Raw genomic sequence first — 26,459 nt, 5'->3', positions numbered from 1 at the left:
TTTTTTTTTTTATAATTTAATCATGATATTGACTGCTAAATTGAAGAAAGAACGTTTGTTTTCATTACGAATTCTGCAAAAGTCTTTTGTTTCTTATTTCATTGCAGTGTGTACTAGCAAGCATTATTGTTGTGGGCTTGAAGGGGATGCTAATGCAGTTCCGTGACTTAAAAAAATATTGGAATGTGGATAAAATAGACTGGGTAAGTGAAACAATCTAAGGAGGTTTTCCTGAGAACCTTTAACAAATACCTAACCAAACTTTAATAGTTCTGTTGCCCTAGAAGAGACAACTGCAAGCTATTATTATAAGGGTTTTTGTGTGCTGTTGGTGTATTTTCTATCTCAGAATCATAGCATCTGTAATGTTAATTGTATTTTAAAAAATCAGAATTTTAGTAAATGACAAAGAATCATACCTAATTTAATGCTAAAGATGAGTATACAGACAGATCAGGTTAAACTGAGCAGAAGCGTGTCTAATTTTCTGTGCCTTCTCAAGCTGGTTAGCTTGCTTTTGTTATTGTAGTATTATCAAAGAGATCTCAGTATCTTTGTCCTCTGGAGGTATGGAATGACTGTACAGGACAAACAGAACCGTAAACACTAGAGATGCAGGAAGATATATGTCCTAGTGTTCTGTAGGTAAATTGCCTTAACTCTTTCAGATTTTGCAAAGAGGATATCTGTTGTTTGATCATAATGAAAGACTCTAGTATGAGAGGAGGAACACATCAGAAAAAGCAGATAGATGGAAAGAGACATAGTATGAAAATCCAGTTTAGTGCAAAGTCTGAATAGTCTGACTTACATTTGCACAGAATTCCTAGCAAGCACTAATTATGAGTCACTGTTTAGAAAACTCCTAGTTTTCTCTTCTGTGGAAGTTTTTGAATGTATTGGGCAATTAGTGGAACCAAGACCACCAACCACTTACATAAATACATATTGACATCCCATAAAGCTTTTGGAACTTCTGTTTATGCAGCTCCAGTTAACAAATATTCAGAAAGGTATTTTGGTCATATCATCCTCCACTGTGGTGGGAGATATAGGTTACTGGAGGTACTATCTGATTTAATATTCTACAGCAGTAATGGTAAGTCTAGACAGAATAAAACATATTTTATAGAATACTAGATTTCAGTATGGAAAGCAGAACTGAGTAAATAACATCAAGTTTGGCTATGTGAGATTTTTCACATTTTGTCACAAAAGTCTGGGATTTTGATTTTATTTAATCATTCAAAAGAAGAGCTCTGTCTTTCATGACATCTTATGTTCCTCAAGTAGCAAAATTCTGAAAATATTTTCTACCACCTGTAGTGTATATGGTTTTCATCATAACCTAGATTTCCAGGGTCCCAAGGGGTAGATAATGTGAATCAAGAATTATTTTGGAGACAGCCAGCTTAAGAAAATTGGTAGTTATGGGAGAGAGATATGGCTTCTCTATCAGTACATTGAGGTAGAAAGTATTTAAGTTTTCCAGTAGGATATTCTGGAAGCTCTTTAAAGTTGATGAATCTTGATAGATAGACTAGCCTGACTGATTTTGCTTCACTGTTTTTGGCAGAAAGGATGGGTAAGTAGTTGGTTATTATACCTCTGACATCTGTCATTATTTCTAAGGATGGTTGTAGAGAAGAAGAAAGGTTGTAGAGAGAGAGAGTTTGCTGGGCTTATCTGTTTAACTGGACGTACTTGAACAATGATTTATTTTCAAATAGTTGTACCATCAGTCCTTAGCCTGACAGGGTAAATCATCTTGCTTTAAATGCCACAATCTGAAGTAAGGCTATAAACGTTCATCTTACATTGCTGCCTGGTCTGAGGAGCCTCACCAAGCCCAGTGGTTTGAATAAACACAATAGTGTTGATTTTGACCTGAAAAGATTCACCCCAGCAACTGACGACACATTAGAAATGAATCAGTCCCATTACCCAGGTTATCCAAAGTGTTTTGAAGATAGAAACTCTTAAAAAAAAAAAACATTTGGTAATAATTAGCTGCTGTCCTTTCTGGAACTGGTTCTTTGAAGGGCTTGTGTCATGTAACATAGAAGTCAGGTTTGTTATGCTCACAGATCTGGCAAAACTTTTTGTGCGTAGAAACAGGATATTATGGCTTTTGTTACCTTGTTCCTTTGCATTTCTTTAAGATTCTCATTGAATACAAATAAGAAGAGTAATATTTATCTGTTGATTAGTTCTTTATAAAACATAATTCTGTTAAATGTAAAAGGTACGGCTTGAAAGGTACAGCTCAGGAGTTTAACTCCTCATGGGTCCCTTCCAACTGAAGGTATTCTGTGAGTCCATGAAATCTCTCCTTTCAGCCATGGATTGCTTTTTCTTGAAGATTTAATGTTTAGGAACCGCTGAGTCCAAAGGAACAGCTACACTGACAGACCTAAGTAGCTAATACTCAATATTATTAGCTGAATATTATTATGTATATTTGTTTAAATTTTCTTTCAACTTGTTCTTTATCAGCCCTCAGGAATGTCTTGTTTTTACATCCCACCTCTCAAATTTCTTTCCAGCAAGAACCTCACTGCCCTTACTCCAAAGAGCCCTTTCCTGCCATTCACAATACTTGTATGAAATTCAAAGGTCTCTTGCTTCAGTTAAGGTCTTCTGACAGTCCCTGTACCTTCTTGCATGATTTCAATAATTTCAGATTAATAATTGCTCTTTTCCACTAGATATGTTAAATACGTAACTGTATGAATAAAAGTATTTATCCTCTCTTTGCTGTCCTCATCTTTTGGCTGTTTCTAGGGTGTTGATTCCTGTGTTATCTGTGTTTTGTACATTAACTTGACAATGACTTGTCTTGAATGTTTGCCTGTTTTGGGGAACTACGAGGAAGATGATCTGGAATTCTTCTGTGAGTGTATATCACTTTTCAGGTCCTCAGTGTTATGCCAGCCTACTTCTTGACTAACTTCCCTTTTTATTCTCCTGCTTGACAGTGCATTTTCTTAGTGTCAACAAAAAGGCCTGTGAAGTTCTTGTTACTCTTGTTTTTAAGGCTGAGCATCCCAGATGAGCTGCAGCCATTTAAACTAGGCAAAGGCTACTGCTTGGTAATGGACTGCTGAAGAAAAATATTGTATTTGCTGTTAACAGTTGGACTTGAAAGTGATGGGGAAAAAAATATTTGAGAATGTGACCCTCTAAGTGAAAAATGACAATAGAGTAAGAATTATTTTCATGCATGAATTATACAATGGGGATTTAATGTGTTCAACAGAAAAACACTATGGTATTTAAAGAGAAAAGAATGTTAAAAATTGTATAAATGACTTAAACAGGAAATGACTACAGCTGAAGCAGAGCTAAGTTTCACGCCTCACTTGTAAAATAGAAAGAATGGCAACAATTTATAGTAAAAAATACACATTCCCTGCATGGTGCCATGATGGGAGAGGTAGTTATGGATGTATGAATTGTAAGTAATATAAGGATATAAATAATGTTACCAATTCAGCAAGTAGATCCAACCAGGAGGGTCTCACTTTAGACAAGTGTCCTCCAAGATCTTGCCAGTGTGAGTTTCTAAGTCATTGAACCTTCACCCTGTCAATCCATTTTGTCAAAATAAGCTGGAGTAGGGGGTCCAGGGAGGGCCTTCCATGGAATTTTGGAGCTCACTGATGCAATTTAATCTATTTTTAGAACTTCTAAACACACTATCATCAGGAGGGAGATGAACTTTTAGATTTGTTCAGATATTCATCAAATAGGTGCCCTGATTCATGAAAGAGCACTGAAGGTTTTGCTATATAAAACATTTTCCAAAAAGTAGCAAGCTGTCTCTTCTAATTATTATCTAATTTTACACAAATGGTTCCAGCTTATGACATCCTAGGGAGATTTTCTATCCTTCCCACATTAGTGAATGTGCTACCCTGATTTATATTAGTTTTGCTGTAGTTAGTCCCAGTGGGGTGGGAAGGAATTTGCAAATGCTTAATCTGTTGAAAGTGTGATTGCCATATAAACTCTTTTTAAAGAATAATATTTATATCAGTCCATCTGTCTCCAGAGAAGTCTGTGCAAACAAATACCTTCTCAAGCATTGTGTGTGGAATGCTTGTGAAAAATTATATTAAAGAACTACCATAGCACTTTACTGTTAAACAGTTCCTGATTTATGGCCATAGTGGTTTTCACTACAGTATTTGAATTGTAAAGTTTGATGCAGGGTGCCCTGAGGACACAGGCATGCATCAGTAGTGTCTGCAGAAGGATGGGGGTGCATGGGCATGCTGTGCAGCCTCCCTGGAGCCAGAGCTTCCTCCTGGACTCCAGCATCTTCTCTGCCAAGGCATCCCCTGAACAAACAGGATTTTTATAGCATTCTCCCTCTGGCTATGTGCTGGTGACTGCAGCAAGGGCTCTTCATCTGAGCAAGTCATCACAGCCTTGCATTATAGACAGTACAGAGCTGATCAGTCAAGTCCAGTTAGGGCATGATTCATCTCTTCCTGAAGTACGCAGCAGTGTAATCAAGCAGAAGTCAGGTGAAACATCTCCTAAACTCCCCCCACTCTGATAACCAGATCTCCATTGATTATGGTGGGAATCTAGACAGCTCCTCCAGCTGTAGACATCTGTGCAGTAGGTGGTAAATACTGAGTGAAATGAACTCTACCCACACAGGCAATAGCTGATCATCTCAGTTTGCAACAGAAAGGATTATTTGTAATCTGGTTCCAAAGTGGTACAGAAACATTTAGTGTCACAGTATCTTAGTATTTGATTGTTTAGCCATTGCCTCAGAGACTATGCTCTCACTTCTCTTACTTATATGCTTTTTATTCCCACCAAGTTCCCATTTCACACTCCCCTCAGTGGCAGATGAGTAGACCTCATGAAATTAAAAGGTCTACATGGAAACACTGTCCACAGAGTTTGAGAGGCAGCTTCTGCATATGCAGTCACAGTACCTCTCAGTGCTTCCGATACCTTCTGATACATGCAGAATTCAACATAAATCCATATCTCCTGATTACTTTCTCACTCTTTAGGATATTTTTTTTTTAAATTAATACAGTACCAGCATATTTTGAAGTTGGATTTTGTTTTGACTTTTAAGAAAAACGTGCCTACAATACATTATTGCTAAGATTTGAAGAATGATTATGTTCTATCTGTCCTGGAATATACTATAACCGTGTTGCATAAGTGGCCAAAGAAAATTTTGATATTTTTATGACTTCTTTGCTGAACCTTGTGACAACCCATTAATTAAAAAAAGTCTATCAGATCAACATAACTTCTTTCTACAAGTTTGATACTACCCTACGTAAAAATAACTGACTCCAGGCCAATAAAAAGCACTGAAAGGGTGATCGACAAATGAGAATATGATTGTTTTGGCTCATTCTCTCAAAAATAGCAGTCTCTGGTTACAGTTCAGATGTAAGATACTAGGCTGCTAAAGAGGCACTCAACTAGCTTTCTCAGTGCTCAGCAGCACTTGAACATATTTTGCTTTCATTCTACCTATGTAGATTTCGTGTTGGGTTTTCACGCTTTCTGTTTTCTTCTGAGAGAAAATAATTTTACAAGTCTTGCAGCAGTGATTTAATTAGATGCCTCTGATCTGCAGCTGAGGTGGATTACTTGATCTCAGGTGTTGTCAAGGGTTCAGCCTTATGAGGATGGGCCAATTCTTGATCCGCCCTGAATTTCATGTGTGTATTACTTCTGTTAGCCCATTCGCATCCAGCAACCTTCTTGATAAATTTATGTTGGATTTGTAACTGTTACAATTACTTTTTCTCTGATTAATCAGAACTCAATATTTGTTGCTCATAAAGGTATTCTTTGCAAATATATACACAACAATTTGTATAAGATCCAATTTTAAAATATACCTGGAGACTGAGCATGGTTTCAGAGAATGAACTAGCTCTTTATCTAGCAGCTGTGCCACTGAAGAGACTGCAAAACCTTCTGTGGTAGTTTAGAACTTTGAAGATGAGGGAGGAAAAGGTTTCTCTTTAGAGTCACGGAACACTCCGTCCTCTGTGAAGTATAAATTATTATGGCATGACTTACATTTTATAATTCATAAAATAACAGCTCTGAAATCTACTCAAGGAAAACTCCTGTGGTTAGTCTGAAAGTATTCTGTTGTCTCTGGCTTTCCTGAGCTAAGTGAAAGCATCAGAAAGTATAATTTTAACACTGATTGTGACATTGTAATGTGATCTTTTCCTCTGCAAACATTAACAAGAACCTCTGTAATTGTTGAAATAGGCACATGTGAAGATCCGTACATTCAGAGGACTGAAAATACTTTCCATTTTTCTTTAACATTTTTATACAAAGATTAGGTGGCAGTCTTTGCTTAAGGCTCCCTCAAGTAAAGAAATATGTGCTGATATTAGGTTACTGTGAGAAATCAAGTAATTTGTACTTGTGCCCTTTTAATTGTGAAATCTGAATATCTCTGTGATATAAATCATTGCAGTATGGAAATATGAAGGATCATTCCTGTTCAGAAAATAATGAAGGAAAAAAATTGAAATGTAAAAATCTTTGGGGTTTTTAATATTTTAAGTTCATTTTCAAAGTGACTTTTTTTTTTTCCCCCGATATGCTTTTATTTTTTTTCCTTTTTAATTTGTATTTAAATTGCATCCAAAGTTTTGTTAATCAGATATTGACAGATGGGGAAGTAATCTGAAATCTCACCATTCCCATATGAAGAAATTAATTCCCCAACAATTTTTTTGTTATAGAGTTGGTTTAGTCAGTCGTACTCTGATAAATACCACTTCTAATTAACCTCTTCACAAATTATAATTCTCACATATTAGGGGGACGAGAGCTCCCTGTATGTGACCTCTAGGGTTCCTTGTTGTGTAAAAGGAAAGGAGGATTTTAAATGGGCGCAGTGAAGGAGGTGACAAAAACTTACAATGTGAAAAATAAGATACAGGTTTTGCGAAACAACTGAGTTAATTCTGAATTATGCTGTTAGCATAACTACATGTGCTATTTTAAGTAGGTCTGAAAGGAACGTCCGTGAGCATTGAGATGAGTAGTGCTATGTCATAAGAGTTCTCCCATGGGTAGACATTATTTTAATCACTAACAGAGTGATATATCCCATTCAAAGTAACAAATGTTCACTTCTGAGAAAGTATCTTAATATTAAAAATCTTTGAGTCATAGAAGGCAAAATGTTACAAAAATTAAAATTAACAATCTCTTTCTGTTTCCCTCCATAAAGATTATATGGATTAGTACCTATGTGTTTACAATATGCTTTGCTGCTAACGTGGGACTGTTGTATGGCGTTGTCTGCACTATAGTAATTGTGATTTTCCGCTTTCCCAGGTGAGAAATAAGCTATTGAAATTTTCTAGTAGCACATCTTTATGTGTTCTTTCTGGCACATTTCTCCACTGTCAGTGCTGACATACAGTATACTAAATTTCACAATGAAACTTCAGTTTTCTAGTTGCAGAAATTTACAAGATAAGACAATGCAAAAGTCACACCTGTGCATTTACAGTAGGCTAAGGATCTCTAAACCATTTCACACTACGGCAGTATTTTATAATTTCTGTTAGTATTACATATCTCTATGGCTCATTAGGTGAAGGTAGCGCAAGATCAACAGAAAAATCAATAAAAACTTCTTTGACAGAATATTGCACATGATACATGTTATGTATCAGAGTGTACTAAAACCAGCAGCAGCTACAGCTCAATTTATGCAAACAGGAGAGAACAGCTGACTTCTGCAAGCCTCATTTAGCTAACACCAGTACCTGCAAACACTCCCTGCAACTGATGCATCTATTAAATGCTGGATTCTGGGAATATTTCCATTGCCTAGCTTTAGGCACAGAGCTCAGATGACAGTTAGTTTCATAGTCTTCTTCTGCAGGTAAAGGCATTTCTGCAAGTGAAGTGTTGAAGCAGAAGGTTGTGCACTGAGCTGCCTTCTCAAGGAAACTTTCTCCTCCCAATGACCATGTAGAGAACACAGGGATTCTGGCTTTTCCAGTTAAGTTTCCCACTTTGATAGCTGGAGTGCAACATTCTGCTTCACCATACAGAGATACATCAAATTTGATAAATAAACCACCCACCACTCTTAGTTTCCATGGCCCATAGCTATTCAGTTTTTTTTTTTTTTTTCCTTTCCTTACACTATAATTTTGCAGGTAAAAAATACTAATTAAATCTCTGTACTTTTGAAGTTGTAGAATCTATATTAACTACCTTCACTTGAGAATAGCTCTCTGGCCAGCTATAAAACAGTAATGAAACTTAAAATTAATAATTTATTTACCTGAAATGTCCATTATACTTATTCAAATAAAAAATAATTATATCAATTTTTCAAAGTGATATACTATAATTTTAATACATGCTTTTTACTCTTTTAACTGGATCTTTATCATTATTTGCATAAAGATGTGTATGGATTTAAACTTCTATGCTGCAGTTTTGGGGTGTGCCTCTTTCTGTTTTTGTTCAAGACTACTGATGCCATGCCTTACAGACTTTCCCTGTGTATTGATTACAGAACAAAGACACTGAATTTGAAAAATGTTAAAGAAGACGAATATAAATACAAAACAGGAGATAATTGTGTAAGTAAATTTTCTTTCGTGAGTGTGTGTGTTCCACTAATTCAGATTTGTTTATTTTCTCTAGTTGGTTACCAGATTGTAATCAGTGAGTCAAAAGAACATTTTTATAAAATGACCGCTTGAAATCTAAAACCAGTATGACATAGTAAATTAAAAAAATAGTCTAGGCATCAGAAATTGGAATATGTTCCTGGTTCTGCTTCTGGTCTGCAAGGTTAGGCAAGTCTTGTTAGATTAATCTATCTTAGCTTATTTGTTACTTTTAAGTTTGCTCTTTGTAAAATTTTCCTAATTCTTAAGTCTAAGGAAACATCTTGGCAGCAAGGGCAGGGGCCATCTGAGCAGACAAGAGCTGTCTCTGTATTTTTATCAGATCTCCTCATTTCCCGAAAGTCCTTTGATAACTCTCATCCTCCGCAATCTCTTTTCTCTCCCCGTTTCTGTCCCCAGCCCCTTATGACTGGACTGTCCCAGAGGACACCGAGTGTCACTGGGGAAGGAGGGACAGCAGCATGAAGTTGTCACAGACTACTTCACACATCTCACTACCCTGTACTCAAACACGGGTACTCTCGCATGAAAAATGGATGGAAGAATCTCTGAAAGACTGTGTTTTTAAATTTTGGCTTCTTACAAACTTAGAGCTACCAGCCGGAGATTTAGAATTCTTTTGGTTATTTTCACTGCAATTATAATCAAAGTTCTTTGTGGTCAGGCCTGTGGTAAGAAGAGAGGAGTAATGGCCCAGAGAGGTGAACTCCTTTCTCTGATGAACTGGTAGGTCAGCAGTCAAGAAAGAAGTAGAACCATGTGTCCTTTCAGCACAGAGTCCCATCACTAGGACATCCTGCCTTCTTCCACTGTGGCAGTTACTACCACATCTTCTTTCCTAATGCTTGTGAAAGGTCTTAGGCACCAGTGAGCACCATGCTCAGCAGGTATTACCTCAGCATTAAGAAGCTCTCCTCTAAAGCATTGTTTTTTTTCAGGCAAATGTTTTCCATTAGAGCTATCTTGGGCTCAAAATTTGAATTTGGCTCAGGGGGGTTTACTGTTTTGGCATGCTGAACAATGCTGGAATGTGAAAGGTACATGAGAATAGGGAGGACTCTGAAGCGTAAATTAAAAACACTGTTGTTGAGGCTGGCCCAGCTGTCAATTATTATATCAGTTTTCATTCTTAATAAAAATGTTGGTGTAAACTTTGTCAGGGATGGATAACCAGAATTTGATTTGCCTACTATCTTTTCATATCAGTTCATAAGACATTTTGTACAAATCCCTATGAGTCTTTATTTTATTTTTTTTTAAGTTAACTGCTCCCCTGCTTTTTTCCTTAATCATTAAGGTTAATGCCAGCAACCAAGTAATAACAAACTAGTGTCTGCAGACAGTGTGGAAAACAACATTTTGTTAAGAAAGCAAATTGCTCAAGAGCTTATTACACAAAACAAAGAAGGAAAATATTTTTAAGATTTAGAAAATGCCCTTAATTGAATTTAGAGTCACTAGGTTACAGCAGGCATTTAGGGTAATTTTTAATATATGAATGTTAGGTTGATCCAGGTTCCCCTGGTAAATAACAGCTTAGACATAAACAACAGGACTTTTAAACATAAAAATATGCAAGCTTAATCATCTACCCTGCCATTAAGGTCTGTGGATTTATAGGGGTTATTTCATCAACAAGAGAAAAAACATTCTAATGTGGAAAAAATCAACAGGGTATTTAGAACCTTATGTGAAACATTTTGCATCACAGGCATTCACTGAACTGAACTCTTATCCAGTCATAGACATGACTATGCAGAGAGCACAGGGCAATTGATGGTATCTGACAGCAGGAATAGGCCACCTGAGATAATTTTCCTTCTTTCTTAGCAAGGTCATGATAACAGGAAGTCCATTTTTCTCAGAACAGTTCTCATTAAGAAAGCAGCTAGAACAAACCAGAGCCAGGAATAACTAAGCCAAATTTGGCACAGTTGTCCTTGCCCATCCTGGACAAAAGACTATACCTAAGTCTGCCATCTGCTTGATTCCGCCTTAGGGTTTGAGCCTTTTGAGTTTTCTACCTCATATTTTTGGAAGCTAATTAGCTTCTTGATCTCACAGGCTTTGATTTTTGCACATCAGTCTTCCTTTTTCTTAGTTTTCATCTTCTACTTTGCCAGTTCTGGTATGGCACCACATTCCCCACTTATCTCCCACCAAGCTCTGTATAGCACCTTTTTTTATGGGAATTTGTTTGCTGTTGGAGTATTCATCCATTCAAGCATATATTGCACTCTGTCTTGCCCTTGTTTTAGAGCTTTGTTTCATAAGATCTTAGCCTTTTTAACTGCCAGTTAGGCTTTGCCACTTGATTGACCGAGGCATGTTGGTGATGTGATATGTACCACAATCACATTCGTTAGGTAAATCGCACAAAGTCCCTATACATAATCTGGGGTTCATTGCTTCAATTTTGTGTGTTTGAAATGCTTCCCTAGCCAATGCAATGGTTGCTGTGGTGGTGTCTGAGAGATTGTCTGGTTCCCAGAAGTCTGAATAGCAGTCTGCAATAAGGAGGTAGTTTGTGTGGTTTGTGGTGAAGATTTCCGTTCCTGTTTTACCAGAAGTCTGTTGGTAAAATTGTGTATCTTCAATTCAATCCTACACTTTTTTTGAACTACTTAAAAAATGGTCTGTGTGTCACCTCCTCTTGTGTTCGAGTGTGACCTTGTTGCACCTCTGAGTTTTGTCAGTAAGAATGGAGGCTTTTTGAACCTTTATTGTGAGTTCTTGGGTTTTGCTTCCTGTTACCCGTTGCCATAAGTAATTCATTTCTGAGAGCTGATATTCACATAAATCAAGTATTTGGTTTCAGTAGTAAATGGAAATTTCCTGTATCCAGACCCCTTTTTGCACTTAATGATAATATATTTTATTGCGTATAGCACTCTTGTGGACTAGAGTCCTTTTTGGAGAACTTCATGGAATCAGATCTGTTGATCTGCCTTCACAATATGCTGCTGACCTGCTGCGGTGTTGTCAGCGGCAGTATTTGTGCATCAAAATCAGCAGAATGGTGTCTCTCATTCTGTTCTCATTCTTCCAAAATGGGCAGTTTTTTATGAGTTGTGCATGAAGACTGACCAAGACAGTTACCTGTTAAGTCATGTCACAATCCAAAGCTGCTTTTAGGTTGATTTAGTAGAATTTTCAGTATTTTAAAAGAAAATAGATTGGTTTTTAGTCTCCAAACCCAAGATAATATTTTCAGCATTATTTTTATTTCATTCCACAGGAATCTTTAAACCAGGTAAAGATAGTTTCAGTCAACAACCCATTAGTCTTTCTGAATGCCAGGAAATTTCATGCTGACCTGATAAAGATAATCCAAAAGGACAGCACGAACAGCCAGGCATATGAAGATGCAAACAAGGTAGGATGTGCTATACAATTCAGTAAACACGATGACAGTGTTGAAGATCACGACTGCTTTCCTTGCATTTCTTAGGGAATACTGAAATAGTTATAAAAAGGTAATATTATAAATGGCTAATTTAGAATAGAATAAAGTCAATCCTTATCTTAACCAGATTCAGTAAGGATTATTTCCTTATTATTGTTCGAAAAGAATATCTACTATTTCTACATATGATCCTGTAAGAGGAATCAAGGCATTGATGAAAAGCTCTTCGAAATTTCTGGCAGAACTTACATAACCTCAGCCAATATAAGGTTGTGATTATATACAGACAACAAGTAGCCACAAATCTATTTGAACAAAGTGCAATTTTTTTGCTGGAGGTGAGTCTAGGAGGGATAGACACTTTATTTCTGTTTCTAACTATAAATAATTCCAGGAAAATTAGGAAGAAGGTGCAAACTTGCTAAAGTTTTTCTCAAAGGTAGTGTTTCTTTTTGCTTTTCTGCACTGATTGTCTTGGAAAAGTAAACAGTATACAAATTACGTATAACTCAGTTTTGCAGAAGATCTTAGTAAGTATTGTATTTTTCAAGTTTATCTGTACATAACTACTGCAAATTCCTATAAAAGACCCTAAAAGGGAATAAAACCCCATTTATTTTTCTGTCATTGCAATTAAGATATTCTAATACCATGCAGTGCTTACTGTAAGAAATTTAATCTAGTTTGGAAAAATGGGCTGAGCAAATCACAGTCATTTCTTAGATGGGTTGTTAAGACAGTGTCCAGCAATGTGTATCTACCACCTCTTCTGTCTTATGCCAAAGAGTTGCGCTACCCATACTTATTTTGATGGCTGGCTTCTCCTCATTGTTTAGAAATTCAAGTCAGAAATTATGCTGCTTTTTCCCTTGGTTCTGCCAGGCTGACTGATATTAGTATGATAACAACCCCCAAACCAGAAACATATTACTTAGGATTTGCATGGAATTAATTGATGAGTTAATTTAATAAGTGCAACAAGTTAATAAGTTAATTTAATAAATTAATTCATAAGTTACTTAGGAGGGAGATTTTATCCTGTGTCTCTTCTGTAAGGTACTTGGCAGAACAGCTGCCTGAAATATTGTGCATAATTTTTTTAATGGAATAAACATATTTCTGTAGCACATAATACAGGTGAAAAAAATTGCACTTTGGATTTTGTTTCTGTGCTGTATTTTGGGGTTTAAGTCATATTTCTACTGAGATATTAGCATTCATATTGAAATAATTGTAAAAATTTTACTCCAGATAAAAGTAATTATTTAATACATTTACATATAAAAAAAGTTCTCATGAAAATATTAGCATAGCAAGTGGGATTGCAGCAAGTAGAAAGCTGATCTTATAAAATCACTGGCTAGAATTGATCTTTCAAGAACATCTTCCCCATATTTTGACCACATCTTAACCAACCCCTGCTTCCCCAAAAGCATCATGATCATAATATGCTTCCTAGTGGATCCAAACATGTTGGTTGAGTCATCTAAGAAGAAAAGCAGAATATCAGTTTGGTATAACTTTAGAGGAATACAGGGAGGCATAGTAAGTATTATTTATCCAATAGGCTGTTGCATACATGATTTTGGAGAGAAGGAGTTAACTTCAATACTGGGAAGCAGAATTCTTATGTATTGCATTGATTTTCTCTGGTTACTATGCATTGGACTAGTTTTCTTTGGTATGTTAATGGTTTATTGCTTTTATTTCAGTGTGAGCAGAACACATTGCTCTGTTCATTTTCCAATGGAAGCTGTCATGGTGAGTTTATTATCTATAAATGATATTAAAACCAAGATGGATATATGTGCAAAATGGCTCCTAAATTTTCTATTTATTTCTAGGTGAACTCAAAGTGCCTGGAGACTAATATTTGTAGTCAGATCAAACATTCAATTAAGCATGAGTGCTAAACAATGTTAAAATCTGTTAACCTTTGCCTAACGGGTCCTATTTCTCTTCTGTTCTTGGCTGACTGTTTAAGATTTCAAAAGCGGGGATCTGATGAAAATACTGATTCTGCAGGAGTCCCTGCTTATTTCACAGGCATTGCTGTGTTCTTATGGAGACAAGGATGCAGTGGGGGCAACCCCTTCCCACGTTGTATCCTGGATGGGTTTTCAGGCAAATGCCTAAGAGGCTGTTTTGCTGTGCTCTGGTCTTGTGTTTTTTTTTTTTTGCATTCACAGTTGGAATTAAATATTAGTATGCAAAAGTAAAAAAAAGGATAAAATTAGAGCCATGTTAAATCTTTGTGATCTTTAAAGCCACATAGGAGAAAATCTCAGAAAACCTCAACTGAATCACCATCAACACTGGCCACTATTGTTCTGTATATCAATAGAGGATGGAATAAAGAAAAAAACCTAAGGGTTTGCTTTCAGTTAAGGACTAAGCTGTATAATTCCACTCTTCCCACATTTTATAACACTTAAATCAAAACAGAGCACATGCATTCCCATGGGAGAGCTACAGCAATCTTTTGCAGAAGATACTTTATACAGATGACTTCATTGTGGATGGAATTAAAATATTGTGTTTATTTAAAACACTTAGAAGCATTAAGGCCACAGCAAAGAATCCAGTTTGGGGGCTGTTGTCTGAATGTCTACATTTATTAACTAGACTCGTGACATTTTATGATACTACAGTGTTCAGTTTACTTGGGAGAGATGGAGTGTTCTGCTCTAAGACAGCAACACGATTATAATGGCTACTGAAGATTATACAGGGTTATATTGTAAAATACTCCAAGAGTGCAAAGTACTTCATATGATGGAATGTCTTGGCAGTATATATTTTAGTCTTCTTCTGGATGAGCTGGTTTCTCACGTTACTGAAGTGACGGAGAGCACAAGTCTTATTTTCTGATTGCTTAAATCCTGCCTTGAGAACTTCAGTGCTCTGTTGTTCCTTTTACCAACCAGTCTATGATGACTTTTCATGGGAGCTTTGAAATAAAAAACAGAGAGAAAAAAAAATAAAAACCCCTATAAAAAGGAAAACAAAATGTGGGGTTTAAATTTTTAGGAAGGAGGAGAACAGGAAGACATAATCCTCAACCCTTAAGGCAGTTGTCCTGGAATGCATGGTGATGTACATCTTTGTCAAAATCTTTATCTTCTCTCTCTCGGGAATCCCAATTTGCCATTGGTCTGTATCAGCATCAAATTAAACAACTGCTTTTAGTGTTGACACTGATTCAGAGAGGGCACAGGTCTGCACCTACCCCCCATTCAGAAGCCAGGCAGCATCTGCTGCAGCTGGGGGGAAGATAACAGGAGTCAGTAATAGGGAGAAAGACTAAGTTCTTTTGTTTCAGAGACAGAGGAGGTGCATAGAAAAGATTTCAGTGAGCAGCCTATCAGATCTCATAAATCCTTCCTGGGTTTCCACCACTGCAATGTCAGGCAGGAGGTTTCCTTTGAAATTTTGTATTTTTGTTTGAAATGTATCTGTTAATGTACATTGGACAGTACAAAGACAGTAAATCTCTGGAGGTGAGAGTCCAAAAGGCTCTGGCTCTCAGACTACTGTCAGAAATTAATTAGCTCCAATACAAATCTACACCATGGAGAAATTCTAAGTCCTCTCAAGAGTTTAAAATCTTTTCTTCTGCTCTGTCAAAACCACTTAGCTTAACCCATCTTTACATTCAGAATTCTTTTCCTTCATCTTTTGTTTTTGAGTTCTGTGCATTATGGTAACTGACATTTGTTCACAGAGCAATGTAAGAAAGATGTGCATTATTTTCTAGTTTTCCCTTGGTCAAAGCCGGGAATCATTATCTATGTGCTAGTTCAGGATGCGTTTAGTACAGAGTGTGCTTAGTTTAAGCACAAGATAACCTGAGGTTGAAGAATGAGTTTAAGACCTGTGTAAATCTTACCAAAATATCTTTTTTTTTTTCCCCCAGCATCAATACAAGATAGTATATGAAAAATTAACCGAACAAAAAACAACATAGTAAACCCTTAGGAAAATGAAACACAGCACTTTACATGCTTTTGTTCCTTATGGGATGATATTAATTAAGTCAACAGATATTTAGGTACTACAAAAGGGAGCGTCTTATGAGAATTTGAAAGAGATATATTCTCTTTGTAACACATGCAAAATCATCCACACAAGTCGAGAATTATCCTGACTTATTTAGAAGTTCAAATCTGAAGAAACATTTCTTTAATTCTTGAGATGATTCCTGTCTAAAACATCTTACTAATAATATGTTCTGCCTGTCATCACTTCACCCCATTTCTCTGAAGGTCCTTCATTTGTGCTTCTATAATATGCCATTTGCTTAACTGATGTCCCAGTACCCAATAGTAAAATATTTATTGTGATAGTTCGGACTTATTTTGTTGAAGTATCATAATTCTTTTATTACTTTCTTGACCATCTCATTTTTAATTAAAGTTTTTCATTTTCCAAATGTGCAGATGAGTCATTGCAGTCATGTCACAGTGAGCGACTTGTTTTGATATTAGACTGCAGTGGACTGAATTTGTTTGACTACACTGGAGTTTCGGTGCTGCTTCAGGTATTTGTGACATCACACAAATCCTGTACATAGAAATATAATTACACATACAATTTATTGGGACCTGCTACTCATAATCTCCTCTTTATAAATACATAAACATGTCACTTGTGGGAAAGATGAACCCAGATTTTATATTAAACTGTGTTTTTTTTATATATAAAATTATATAAAAAATATTTTTAAAGATGAATGACATTCAGTGAAAATACAAGTATCTGTACGTAATGGCGATGAGTTTCTGAACTGTTTTTTTTAAAGTTGTTTTAGGTCATATTGGACCCTGTCATAGCAGTTGTGTCAGTTGCAGTGGAGCTATGTGTGGATTTGCTCCTTTAAAATTTCAGCTTTTAGTTCTGCGATTTTATCTGCATGTCCTGCTTTCCACTAGGCCAGAGGTCTTAATGATCTCCCTTTTTTCTCCTGTGGGTTACATGCCTGGCAGGCTGGGTTCCTCAGGCATTGCAGGAGCTCCAGGAAGCTCCCAGGAGACCAAAACCGGTAACCACAAAATAAGCAGTTCTGTATGGTGGATGAAAAGTTATATTCAAAAGCTATTTCTTATGTTTGATTTGGTCTGGCATTTAATAGCTGTGTAGTGGGTACAGATTTAAATGAGTATCCAAGGTTTGGTTCCTATAAGTTTTCTGAGTAAGTCAGAAGACCAAATTTGAACTTGGGTCTCAGCCCAGGCCTTTTCTTGTCCAAATCGTTTTCTCCATTTACTACAAGGATTAAGCAGTGAAGTGTTGCCTTAAAAATGTTAAATTAAACGTATCTACAGATGGGGATATAGAAAAAAATAAAACCAGAAAAATTAAATTAAGGGAGTAGGAGTTATTCTTTATTGCGTCTCACCTCAAAATGTAGAGTATTTAATAAAATGAGTAGATAAAGCATTAATTAAAAAAAAAAAAAGTGACACTGATGTTCTAAAGTTTTTAAAGACCTCAGGACTGCAAATTATATGAAAGAAGTGTTAGACAAATTTGGGAGAGGTAAGTCCATCATGGGCTGTGAAATGCACAGGTTGGGAGTGCAGCCTCGGGCTGAATGACCAGTCCATACCTGGGTTACCCCAAGGAGAAGCACACTCAATGTGTCTGCTTCATTACACTCCCTCCCAAAATACCATCACAGCTGTTTGAGTTAGAGGGGTTTTTAGTTGAGTCAGGCTTCTGGTTTATTTTTAAAAATGGGATGTTCTGATGTGGTTATAATGAATCTCTTCTTTTAGAATTGTTCCACTTTACACGAGTTATTTAAACATTTTTTGAAGCAAGGACTGCTTTGGATCCTCATCTGCCAGAAAAGGCCCTACTCTGGTTCTAGAGCCATTTTCACTTTATTATTATTATTATTATTATTTTACTTTCTAGCTAATTCAATAATTAGTCTGTGTGAATCTGAATGTGGAGAGGAGACAGGGAAACTTGCTAAAAAAGGAGAACTGCAAAAAAAGCAAAACTACAAAATACAATAAAAAACTTAATCAAATTCGCGTTTAATTCTCAGCAAAGCCGCAGAGTACTTTGAGGGAAGGAAATTAGTGTGGTTTTGAGGTGTTTGCGTTATAGAAGGGCTCGCCCTGGTGGCTGCTGGCAGCATAGCCTCAATAGCAGCATCCCTGCACCATGCCTGGTTTGATTACGTTCTTTTCATGTATTTTATTCTCTGTTGGTATTTTATTTTATTTTTTTTTTAATTTCATGTTTTCACACATATAGATTTACATGGACTGTAAAAACAGGCACATCGATGTGTTGCTAGCACACTGCAAAGGCAAGTATCAGCTTCCAGCAAAATTTTTAACATGATGGTGTATATACCCAAACTACCTTATCAGTTCTCATGTGTTTGTTTCATTACAGATTCCTTGATAAAAGCAATGCAGTACGGTGGAAATCTTGAGTCTGAAAATCCTGTCTTCTTTGAATCTATTTCTTCAGCAATTGATGCCATTCAAATTCACAGGGTGAGACTTACAGAAGGGGTGGGTGAAGTCTGGAAGGGTTTCTTGGATGCTCACAGCAATTTGTTAAAGTCTGAGGAAATCTTATTTGTTCAGTGAAACTTTTGTACAGAAATCTTTTATCTGCCTATTCTCTGCAACTAGTCCTCAGCCTCTGGACTGCAGTCAACAAGTGTTTCCTGCTAGCATTGTCTTCCCGTCACTGTCCCTCCTGTAGCAAAACTTCTCGGTCCTCTATGCCAGATCCAGAGTTGCTGTGCTGTGGTGCATTAATCTGGGTGCATTCTCCATGGGAAAGCATAACGTCATCTAGAAACACCTAACGTATCTTCTTGGTGAGGCAAATTAACTCACACCCTGTCCTGCTTTACTGAACATACACACCCCCAATCCTCAGCCTGGATTGCTTGAAGCTACTTCACACAGCACTGCTCTGTTCTGACCGAAATGCTTCTGGATCCTCAGCAGGCTTGTTTCGCACTAATAAACTTGCCTCTCCCCTGCACTGTGATGTCCGTGTTGGCTCACTGGGTGGGCAGAGGGGAGAGGAATTGCATGAGTTAGAAGAGAGAGCTAGAGGGAGAGTGAAGAAAAGGGTTGGCTCAGAAATTGAGGTTTGAGGCTTCAATATGCATCTGCTTGAACATGTATTTACTTGCTCAATAATGATTCTTACATTCCTTGTTAAGAGTCTGTAAACCTGAGCTTTCCTCATAAACCCTGTGAGCCTTTTCCAGTGTAATCCTAGCATAGCTGAGCTTCCATTACAAGTAGCGTGCTTTCCCATGGTTTTAGTTATGATTCCAAAGATGGCTTGAGCTTGGCTCAGAGCCTTCTCCAAGAGACATTAAACTCATTGTGGTCTGTGATTTGATTTTTTTTTCTTCACTTTGTATTTTACTAATTAAATCAGAGTTGCCTATGGACAAAATCACTTTCCATTGATTTATCCAGATAAGGTGGGTTGGCACTGTTGATCTAGTGGATTGACCAGAAAAATATGTTCTCTTCAGAGCTTTACTATATTTTGATCTTGTTGCAAAAAATATTTTACTGAAATGGTAACTGCAGGGCAAAAATAATGGGGATGACTACTGTATATATTTTGTCTGGATCTGATTAGGTTAATTTGAATTATTGTTCTGATATAAAATATCTGCATTCTTTATAGAAATTAATTAATCTTCCTAACTTTCTTTTAAGATAGTCATGTACTAGCATTCCCATTTTATAGAAGTGGGGCATGGAAAGACCAGGACAAATGTCCAAAGTCACCAGGATGAGTTAGAACTCAGAAACCCGCTTTCCTAGGAACTGATCCCATGTTTCCACCAGAGCTGCTAGACAAATCAAAACTCTGAATAGTGGCTTAACAGATTAGTCTGAAAGGCTTACACACAGCCCTAAATTTTAAATGTAATTATGAACAGTGTATATATGCTGCTGGTGCCACTTCAGAGTACTCCAAGTATGCGATTTGGTGTTTTTTATGTGTTCATTGCGTTTAACATCTGAAGGTAAGAGAAGATGAACAGGAGTAAAAAGGCAGTGTGACAGCAATAGCAGCACCACACTGTAAACAACACAGTCCATGTTCTCTCACTGTGCCTTTTTAAAATGCTAGATCAGGAGGAATATTAAGTGTTTACATGAAGGAAAAATTATGGGATGGGATGGGATGGGATGGGATGGGATGGGATGGGATGGGATGGGATGGAAAAGAATAGGAGGAAGGAGCTGGAGACTTTGTGAAATGGAAAGTGATTTGTTCCAACTTACATTTCCGCTTCCCCCTTAGCAAGTGATAGTCATTCACTGACAGAAAGGTAAAGGCAAGAGGGCATCATGGTTTCTTTTCCCCTCTACTGCTGTTTGGAAAGGCAAAGGTGCTCTTACCTAAACCCTGCAAGGATAATGCGTTGTAATTCTATTTTTACGTTAATAAGTTGATGAGAGACTCACCTGTTGCTTTATGAAGTTAATTCTCACCATAAATGACTTTTTGATTTATTAGTCTTTATAATGAGGGTATTTTCAAGTTAGCATTGCTTTATCTGCTAATTTTACATTATATTCTAGGAAATCATTATAATACATTTTTTTTCTGCTTCTCACAATTCAGAATTACAGCAAGTTCAGTGATCAGAGTGAAGTGTGATGTCAACCCATTGAATATGGCTGGTCTGGTCTGCCCATATGCAGAAAGAGAGCTCCCCCATGGTTTCTCCTTAGTGTTCTCCAGGGGATCTCACATATGATCTTTTGTATACCATATATATTTACTACATTTAGTAATGACAAATCTGCCATTCATTAAAAAAAATTTTCAGCTGCCATTACTCGGAGAATGTTCATACAATTGTTCTGTACTGGTTTTATATAATATTTTTATACACATTTAGACACAAATTATTAGAAAGCAGACATGAGGTACTGTGTTTAACAGTAAGTTATATTCTTTTAGATATCTTCTATTGTAACGTTTGTTGTAATACACATCTGTAGTTTTGTGCATGGAATAATAAGACATTATGAATTCTTAAAACCAGTTTGTTTTAATTGATACTGTATAAGCAGGAAGCCATGCAGCAGTGCATATTCTGTTTCTAATGGCTTTATTTCCTTTCTTCTGCTCAAAACAACCATTTGCAATAAGACCGTCATATCACAGCAAACGTATTCTTCCATTTCTCGTAGATGGTTTTGTATGCTTTTTAAGGTCTGCCAAGGTCAGTGTGGGCAGTGTATATTCAGACAAGACAGATGTATGCTGACTAAGTGCACTGCATTTTCTCTCCTGTAGTAATTGCCATGAATTATTATTATGGTTTGTTACATTTTCAAAGCCACAGGTATTCTTTATCTCATATCAAAGAGGAAAAACTGGTAGTAATTTTCCAAAACATGTTCTGGTTTCCAGCTTAGAGTAGTCAGCATTTCCAGGTTGAGCTGTGATTTTTTTTTTTCTGGAATTTTCAGCTTGTGGCAGCTGAGAGATGACAGTGGGGAGACACTTAAGGTGCGTGCCACAATTCAGCCCTGATTCTGACGTGTAGTACTGTGTGCAAGCACACAAATGGGATGGAGGAATTAATGGGTTGATTATTTGGCTTGTAATTATGGATTCACTTCGATCATATCAGATTATGCTGTCGTATCAGTATCATGTTATGTGGCAACATGTATGCCTTTTTTCCTCTTGTCTTTGTTGCCATACATGAACTCTAGAGGGAAAATGTGAGGTGAGTAAAAAGCAATCAAAAAAAGATGAAGACAAGGAAGTAACTCACTAATTTAAAAAAAGCTATGGAAGCTAAAAGGTTAATTAATATGGCATAGCCATAGTGGCCATTGTAGTACTACAGAGAGAAGTATTAAAACAAGGGTGCTTTGTGCAGCCCTAGTTTATAGACAAAATCTAATGCCAGGCATCCTCTTTCCAGCATTGGTTACATACATATGTTTGTCTGGACTCTTCTTGCTCTCTGTGCCCAAAGCAGCTGCCTGCAGTAGATGAGGTGCCTCAGGAAGTGGCTTTCATGTCTCTGCACACTTATGTTAATGCATCAATAGGTTTTTCTTCTGGTCTTGGTGATTCTGCACTACTAGAAGACGATAGGAGAGAGCCATGGGGTTTTTTACCCTTTCAGTTATAGGTGACTCCTGAAATTATTCCCCATTTGGTCCCACAAATGACAAAAAGTGTTCTGTACATGTTTTTCTGAGACTGCTTTCATAAATACTATGTAAAGGGTTGATTAGTAACTGTGAGAAGCTTGTTATACACAGGAGAAATAAGTTCTATACATTGTCCCAAGCGCATTCATTTCAGATGCTGTAATTGAATGCAAATGACTCATTACACCCTCGGACTCAATAACAGGCTATAACATTTGACTAATAATTTCCTCAAACAGTTTTAGTAATTTATGAATAGTTTAGAAACTATTTACATTGTACTTTAAATGTAGACGTATCAATTTTATGTCACAGCTGAATGGAGATCTCTACTTAACTGTAAACTTAATAAATGAATAAATCTTATCTTTTCTACTAAGTTCAGTATTTATTCTTTGATTGATAAATTCTTTTTCTGAAAATTTACAGGTAAGTTCATTAATAAAATTGTCAAAAATAGGGTCTTTAGCAAAGATAGCATCTAACGGGAGACGTTTGGTTTTGTTCTGAATGATCTTGTAAATGGAACAACTCAGATGGTTTTAAAGTTGTTTATAGTGTTAGCCCTTGTGAAATCATCTGCATCTCTGCACCAAATTAACCATTTGTAGTGCTAATCAAAATGGTTTCCAATTTCCACTGCTTTCAATGGGAATAATTTTTCCACAGCTACATGGCTGGTTTGACATGGACATTTATCTCTTGTTAGCTCAAAGACCTTCAGTGTCATTTTTAAAAGTGCTTCATCAGTGTAAGACTTCAAATTCAAAACGCCTTAATGCCGTGATTGCTGCTTGATTGTCTCTTGGGGCAGAATCAGGGATGAAATACATTTCTTCCCTTAAAGGTTTAATCATAACTCTAAATTTCCTAACCTTCTGACACTGGGCTTTGGGATACTTGTAATACTCCTGTAATGTATTTTACCTTATAAAATTCACCTAAATTTCTTCCTATTTCAGAGAATATACATTGTTAATTAGATTCCCATGGTACCACTTAGGGTAGTTTTTCCTCAGCAGAACTGAGTGTTCAAAGGACCCATGAGGACAGCTGCCTTTTCAACCGCTTCTAAAACACCTGTACTGAGTTTAAGCTCTGTCAGGCCAGAACTGGTTTACAGAACCACGGTGAGTGGGAGAGGGAAGGTCATTTCTTTCTTACTATTGGCCTAGAAGGGTAAAATACTCCATTGCCAGTGTAGTTGCTTTTCTGCACCATGACCCCTGTGAGCTATTGAATGTTTACTAAAACTAGAGATTGCATGTTGTGTATCTTCAAGCGACCAGGATGACATGCCATCAGATTTCATCCACCGCTTTTGGACCACCAGGATATCACTGGTTGCTCTGTTGTTGGGCTGTGAATTGCTTAAGATCTTGCCTGAGTTGGTCTCTGCAATTCTCTGGTAAGGGTGCATTTGCTTCTCTTGCAGAGACAACTGACAAACAACTGTTCACTTATTTGGTTAAGATTGAATGAAATATCCTAAACCTTCTAGATTAAGTTTTGAAGTTTACTATTAATTTCAACCCTTTACTCTTTGTATAGACTGTCCACTGGCTTCCCTCTGGCTCTCAGGAAGAATTCCTATGTAAATATATACATTCCAATTAGCTTCCCCAGAATGAATAGAATAGAATAGAATAGAATAGAATAGAATAGAATAGAATAGAATAGAATAGAATAGAATAGAATAGAATAGAATAGAATAAACTTAGTTCAGTTGAAAGGGACTGACAATGATAATCCTGTTCACCTACAATTATTATAAATTAATAGACTATTATAGAGTAGAATAAACAATATTTATTCTTCTGATTCAGAAGGACCAAGTGAGCCAAACACCCTGTAGCAAAGAGACTGCACAAAATCTGTGTCTCTTTACAAGGACGCAGGCTCTGGTCTCACTATCTAACAGAGGTAAATTACAGCCAGTAAGAAAAAGTGTTTTAGTTACGGTGCCCTCCTGAGACAGACATTCATCTCAATACCTTCCTGCCTTATTTACCTGAACATCCCTAGGGAGTTTTCAGCATAATGCAAAGATTTATTAACTGTGCCTGCGTAGGTCAGCTTGTGCAGTGCTAGCAACAAGGACAGAGTCCTGCAAAATGCTGAGGCCTCTCTGTTTCTATTGATGTTTAAGGGTGTGAGAGAAAGACTTCACCCTCCTGCAGAGGCTCGAGGAAGTGTCTTGTTTACTAGCAGTTTTCAGCTAATGAAACCAATGAGTTTACTGCTCTGAGTAGTAAGCAATTCTGCAAATCTAGCCACTCACTTTGATTCCTATGTGTACACTTAGATGCTCAGATTTTACATTCGTAAATTCAAGTCATCTGCCATATGAAAACCAAAGCTTCAATTTTGTACACTTTGGTGTATTCTGCACTTCACAGGAAAACAATACAAGGTTGTTTTCAAGAGATGGCCCAATATTTTCAGAGATGTTGTATTTGCCTGATGTGTTTAGGAATTTTTAGTTATTTCTAGGAATTAATTCTAAATGTCAGATAATACATTATGTTAATGAAGAGTTTTCTGCAATATTTAAGATGTTCTAATCACAGCATGTTGAAATGGGGATCTGATCATATGCTTCCTAGAGAATTTGTGTTTCACACATTTCAAAACAAAGTGAGCAATAAGAAAAAAAATGGAGTGCAAACTGATGCTAAGAAATGAATATAGTGACAATTATAAATTACGCATAAAATATGTAATAAGGAAAAGACTGTTAACATTATATTTATGCAAATTAAATGTTTCTAATTCTCGTCATATGTCTTTCATTTTAAAGGTTATTTGCCCTGTTCTATGATTCAAGTGTCACAAGGTCTGACTTTAGCTGCTTTGATTTAATTTATTTGACAGCTCTGTGTGTCATAAATATATAATGTAACAAGGAAAGGTATCTTCACTGTTGAATGAACACATTAATGCGTCAATACTGTGTATGAATACCGCTTGACATTTACTAGTTACGAAAATAAAGTATACAGTATGCCTTGAAAATATGGCACTCCTATTTTTGGAAAATTCTTTCTTTGTCTACAGAAAGTAGTGTCTCATAAATAAATGAAGAAGTGCAGTTCCAGAGCGGGTGTTAATGGTACTTTCATCATTAAGATGGATTTTTAGTAAAGATCACATAATCTGTGTGTTTCCATATGTTTTACAATGCATATAATAACTTTTTCTTGTTTCAATTCTGTATATTAGCATATGTAACAATGAATTTATATGGAAATAAATTGGAATATAAGATAATTTACATGTAGAAGGAGGAAAATGCCCTCATTATTTCAATATTTAGCAGCTTTTTTTTTTTCACATTCTGTGCTAACCAGTCTGTAATGAGATATGTTGCCTTCTTCAACCTCAAAATGTATTAAATCTTAATAATCAAAGAGGAGAAATTGCATTACATTCAGAAGTTTTACTTCCCCACAGTTCTTAGGGGACTGTGGCATCTAACAGATGTTTTTACCTTTGTGAGAGTTATAGAAATCTTGGGCAAATTTTTCCAATGTTACCTCTATGGACTCACAGTCATATGAAGATATCTTTTTAAATTTTCATTAGCATTTACAGGTGCCGCACCTCATACCCAATTCGTGCATATTGCTGGTCTCCTTATATAAAGTCTGTGGCTTACCCCAATAGAGAGAAAATAATGAGTAAAGCTTCCCACTAACCCAATAACTGTGATGGCATTAATGGAAAACAGATTGACATATCTTTAAAAATTTGGCCTTGAAAGCAGCAGCTTAATTTTTCAAGCCTGATGGTTTATGAAAGTATTTGCTTCTACCAAAATTAATGCTATCCCTACACTTTTTATTTTAAACTGTTTTGCAAAATATAAACATCTTGCAGTGCCATAAACACCCAGTTGCCATACGGCTAAATATTCTTAATGATGAAGGCTAAGTTTAAAGCTATGCTTCTCAATTACACTCACACAATGCCAAGGAAACCACTTTGGAGCGAGATGGCTGAGCAACCTCTTTCTTTTCGTTCCCAGAAGTGGAGCATAGAAGTCCAATATCAGCTTTCACCAAGGACTTGAAAGGTAGCTTGGGGGACAAATCCTTCACTAAGGGGAATGCCCTGATTCCACAGCACTTCAGGAGCGCATGACATGCAAAAGCAGGGAAATGGTTGTTCAGTTAACTTTTT

The 26,459-nt window shown here is 36.6% G+C and overlaps 1 protein-coding gene across 1 annotated transcript in view; it reads left to right on the top strand.

Moving 5' to 3' along the window:
• The window catches only part of SLC26A7 (solute carrier family 26 member 7), a gene marked incomplete at its 5' end in the record, with an annotated part of 66,520 nt that extends 43,588 nt beyond the window's left edge, over positions 1-22,932 (top strand). Inside the window, 9 exons of the mRNA XM_082046305.1 lie at positions 108-203; positions 7,256-7,362; positions 8,564-8,630; positions 11,920-12,057; positions 13,800-13,848; positions 16,527-16,627; positions 18,355-18,409; positions 18,499-18,602; positions 20,722-22,932. Of these exons, the coding sequence (XP_081902431.1) occupies positions 108-203; positions 7,256-7,362; positions 8,564-8,630; positions 11,920-12,057; positions 13,800-13,848; positions 16,527-16,627; positions 18,355-18,409; positions 18,499-18,602; positions 20,722-20,757 (753 nt within the window). The 3' untranslated portion in view covers positions 20,758-22,932. The remainder of the gene's footprint in view (positions 1-107; positions 204-7,255; positions 7,363-8,563; positions 8,631-11,919; positions 12,058-13,799; positions 13,849-16,526; positions 16,628-18,354; positions 18,410-18,498; positions 18,603-20,721) is intronic.
• Between the last annotated feature and the right edge of the window lie 3,527 nt (positions 22,933-26,459).

Source organism: Streptopelia decaocto (genome assembly GCF_964273445.1).
Source record: "Streptopelia decaocto genome assembly, chromosome: 2".
Classification (NCBI taxonomy): domain Eukaryota; kingdom Metazoa; phylum Chordata; class Aves; order Columbiformes; family Columbidae; genus Streptopelia; species Streptopelia decaocto.
This window is presented reverse-complemented; position numbering and strand designations above follow the sequence as displayed.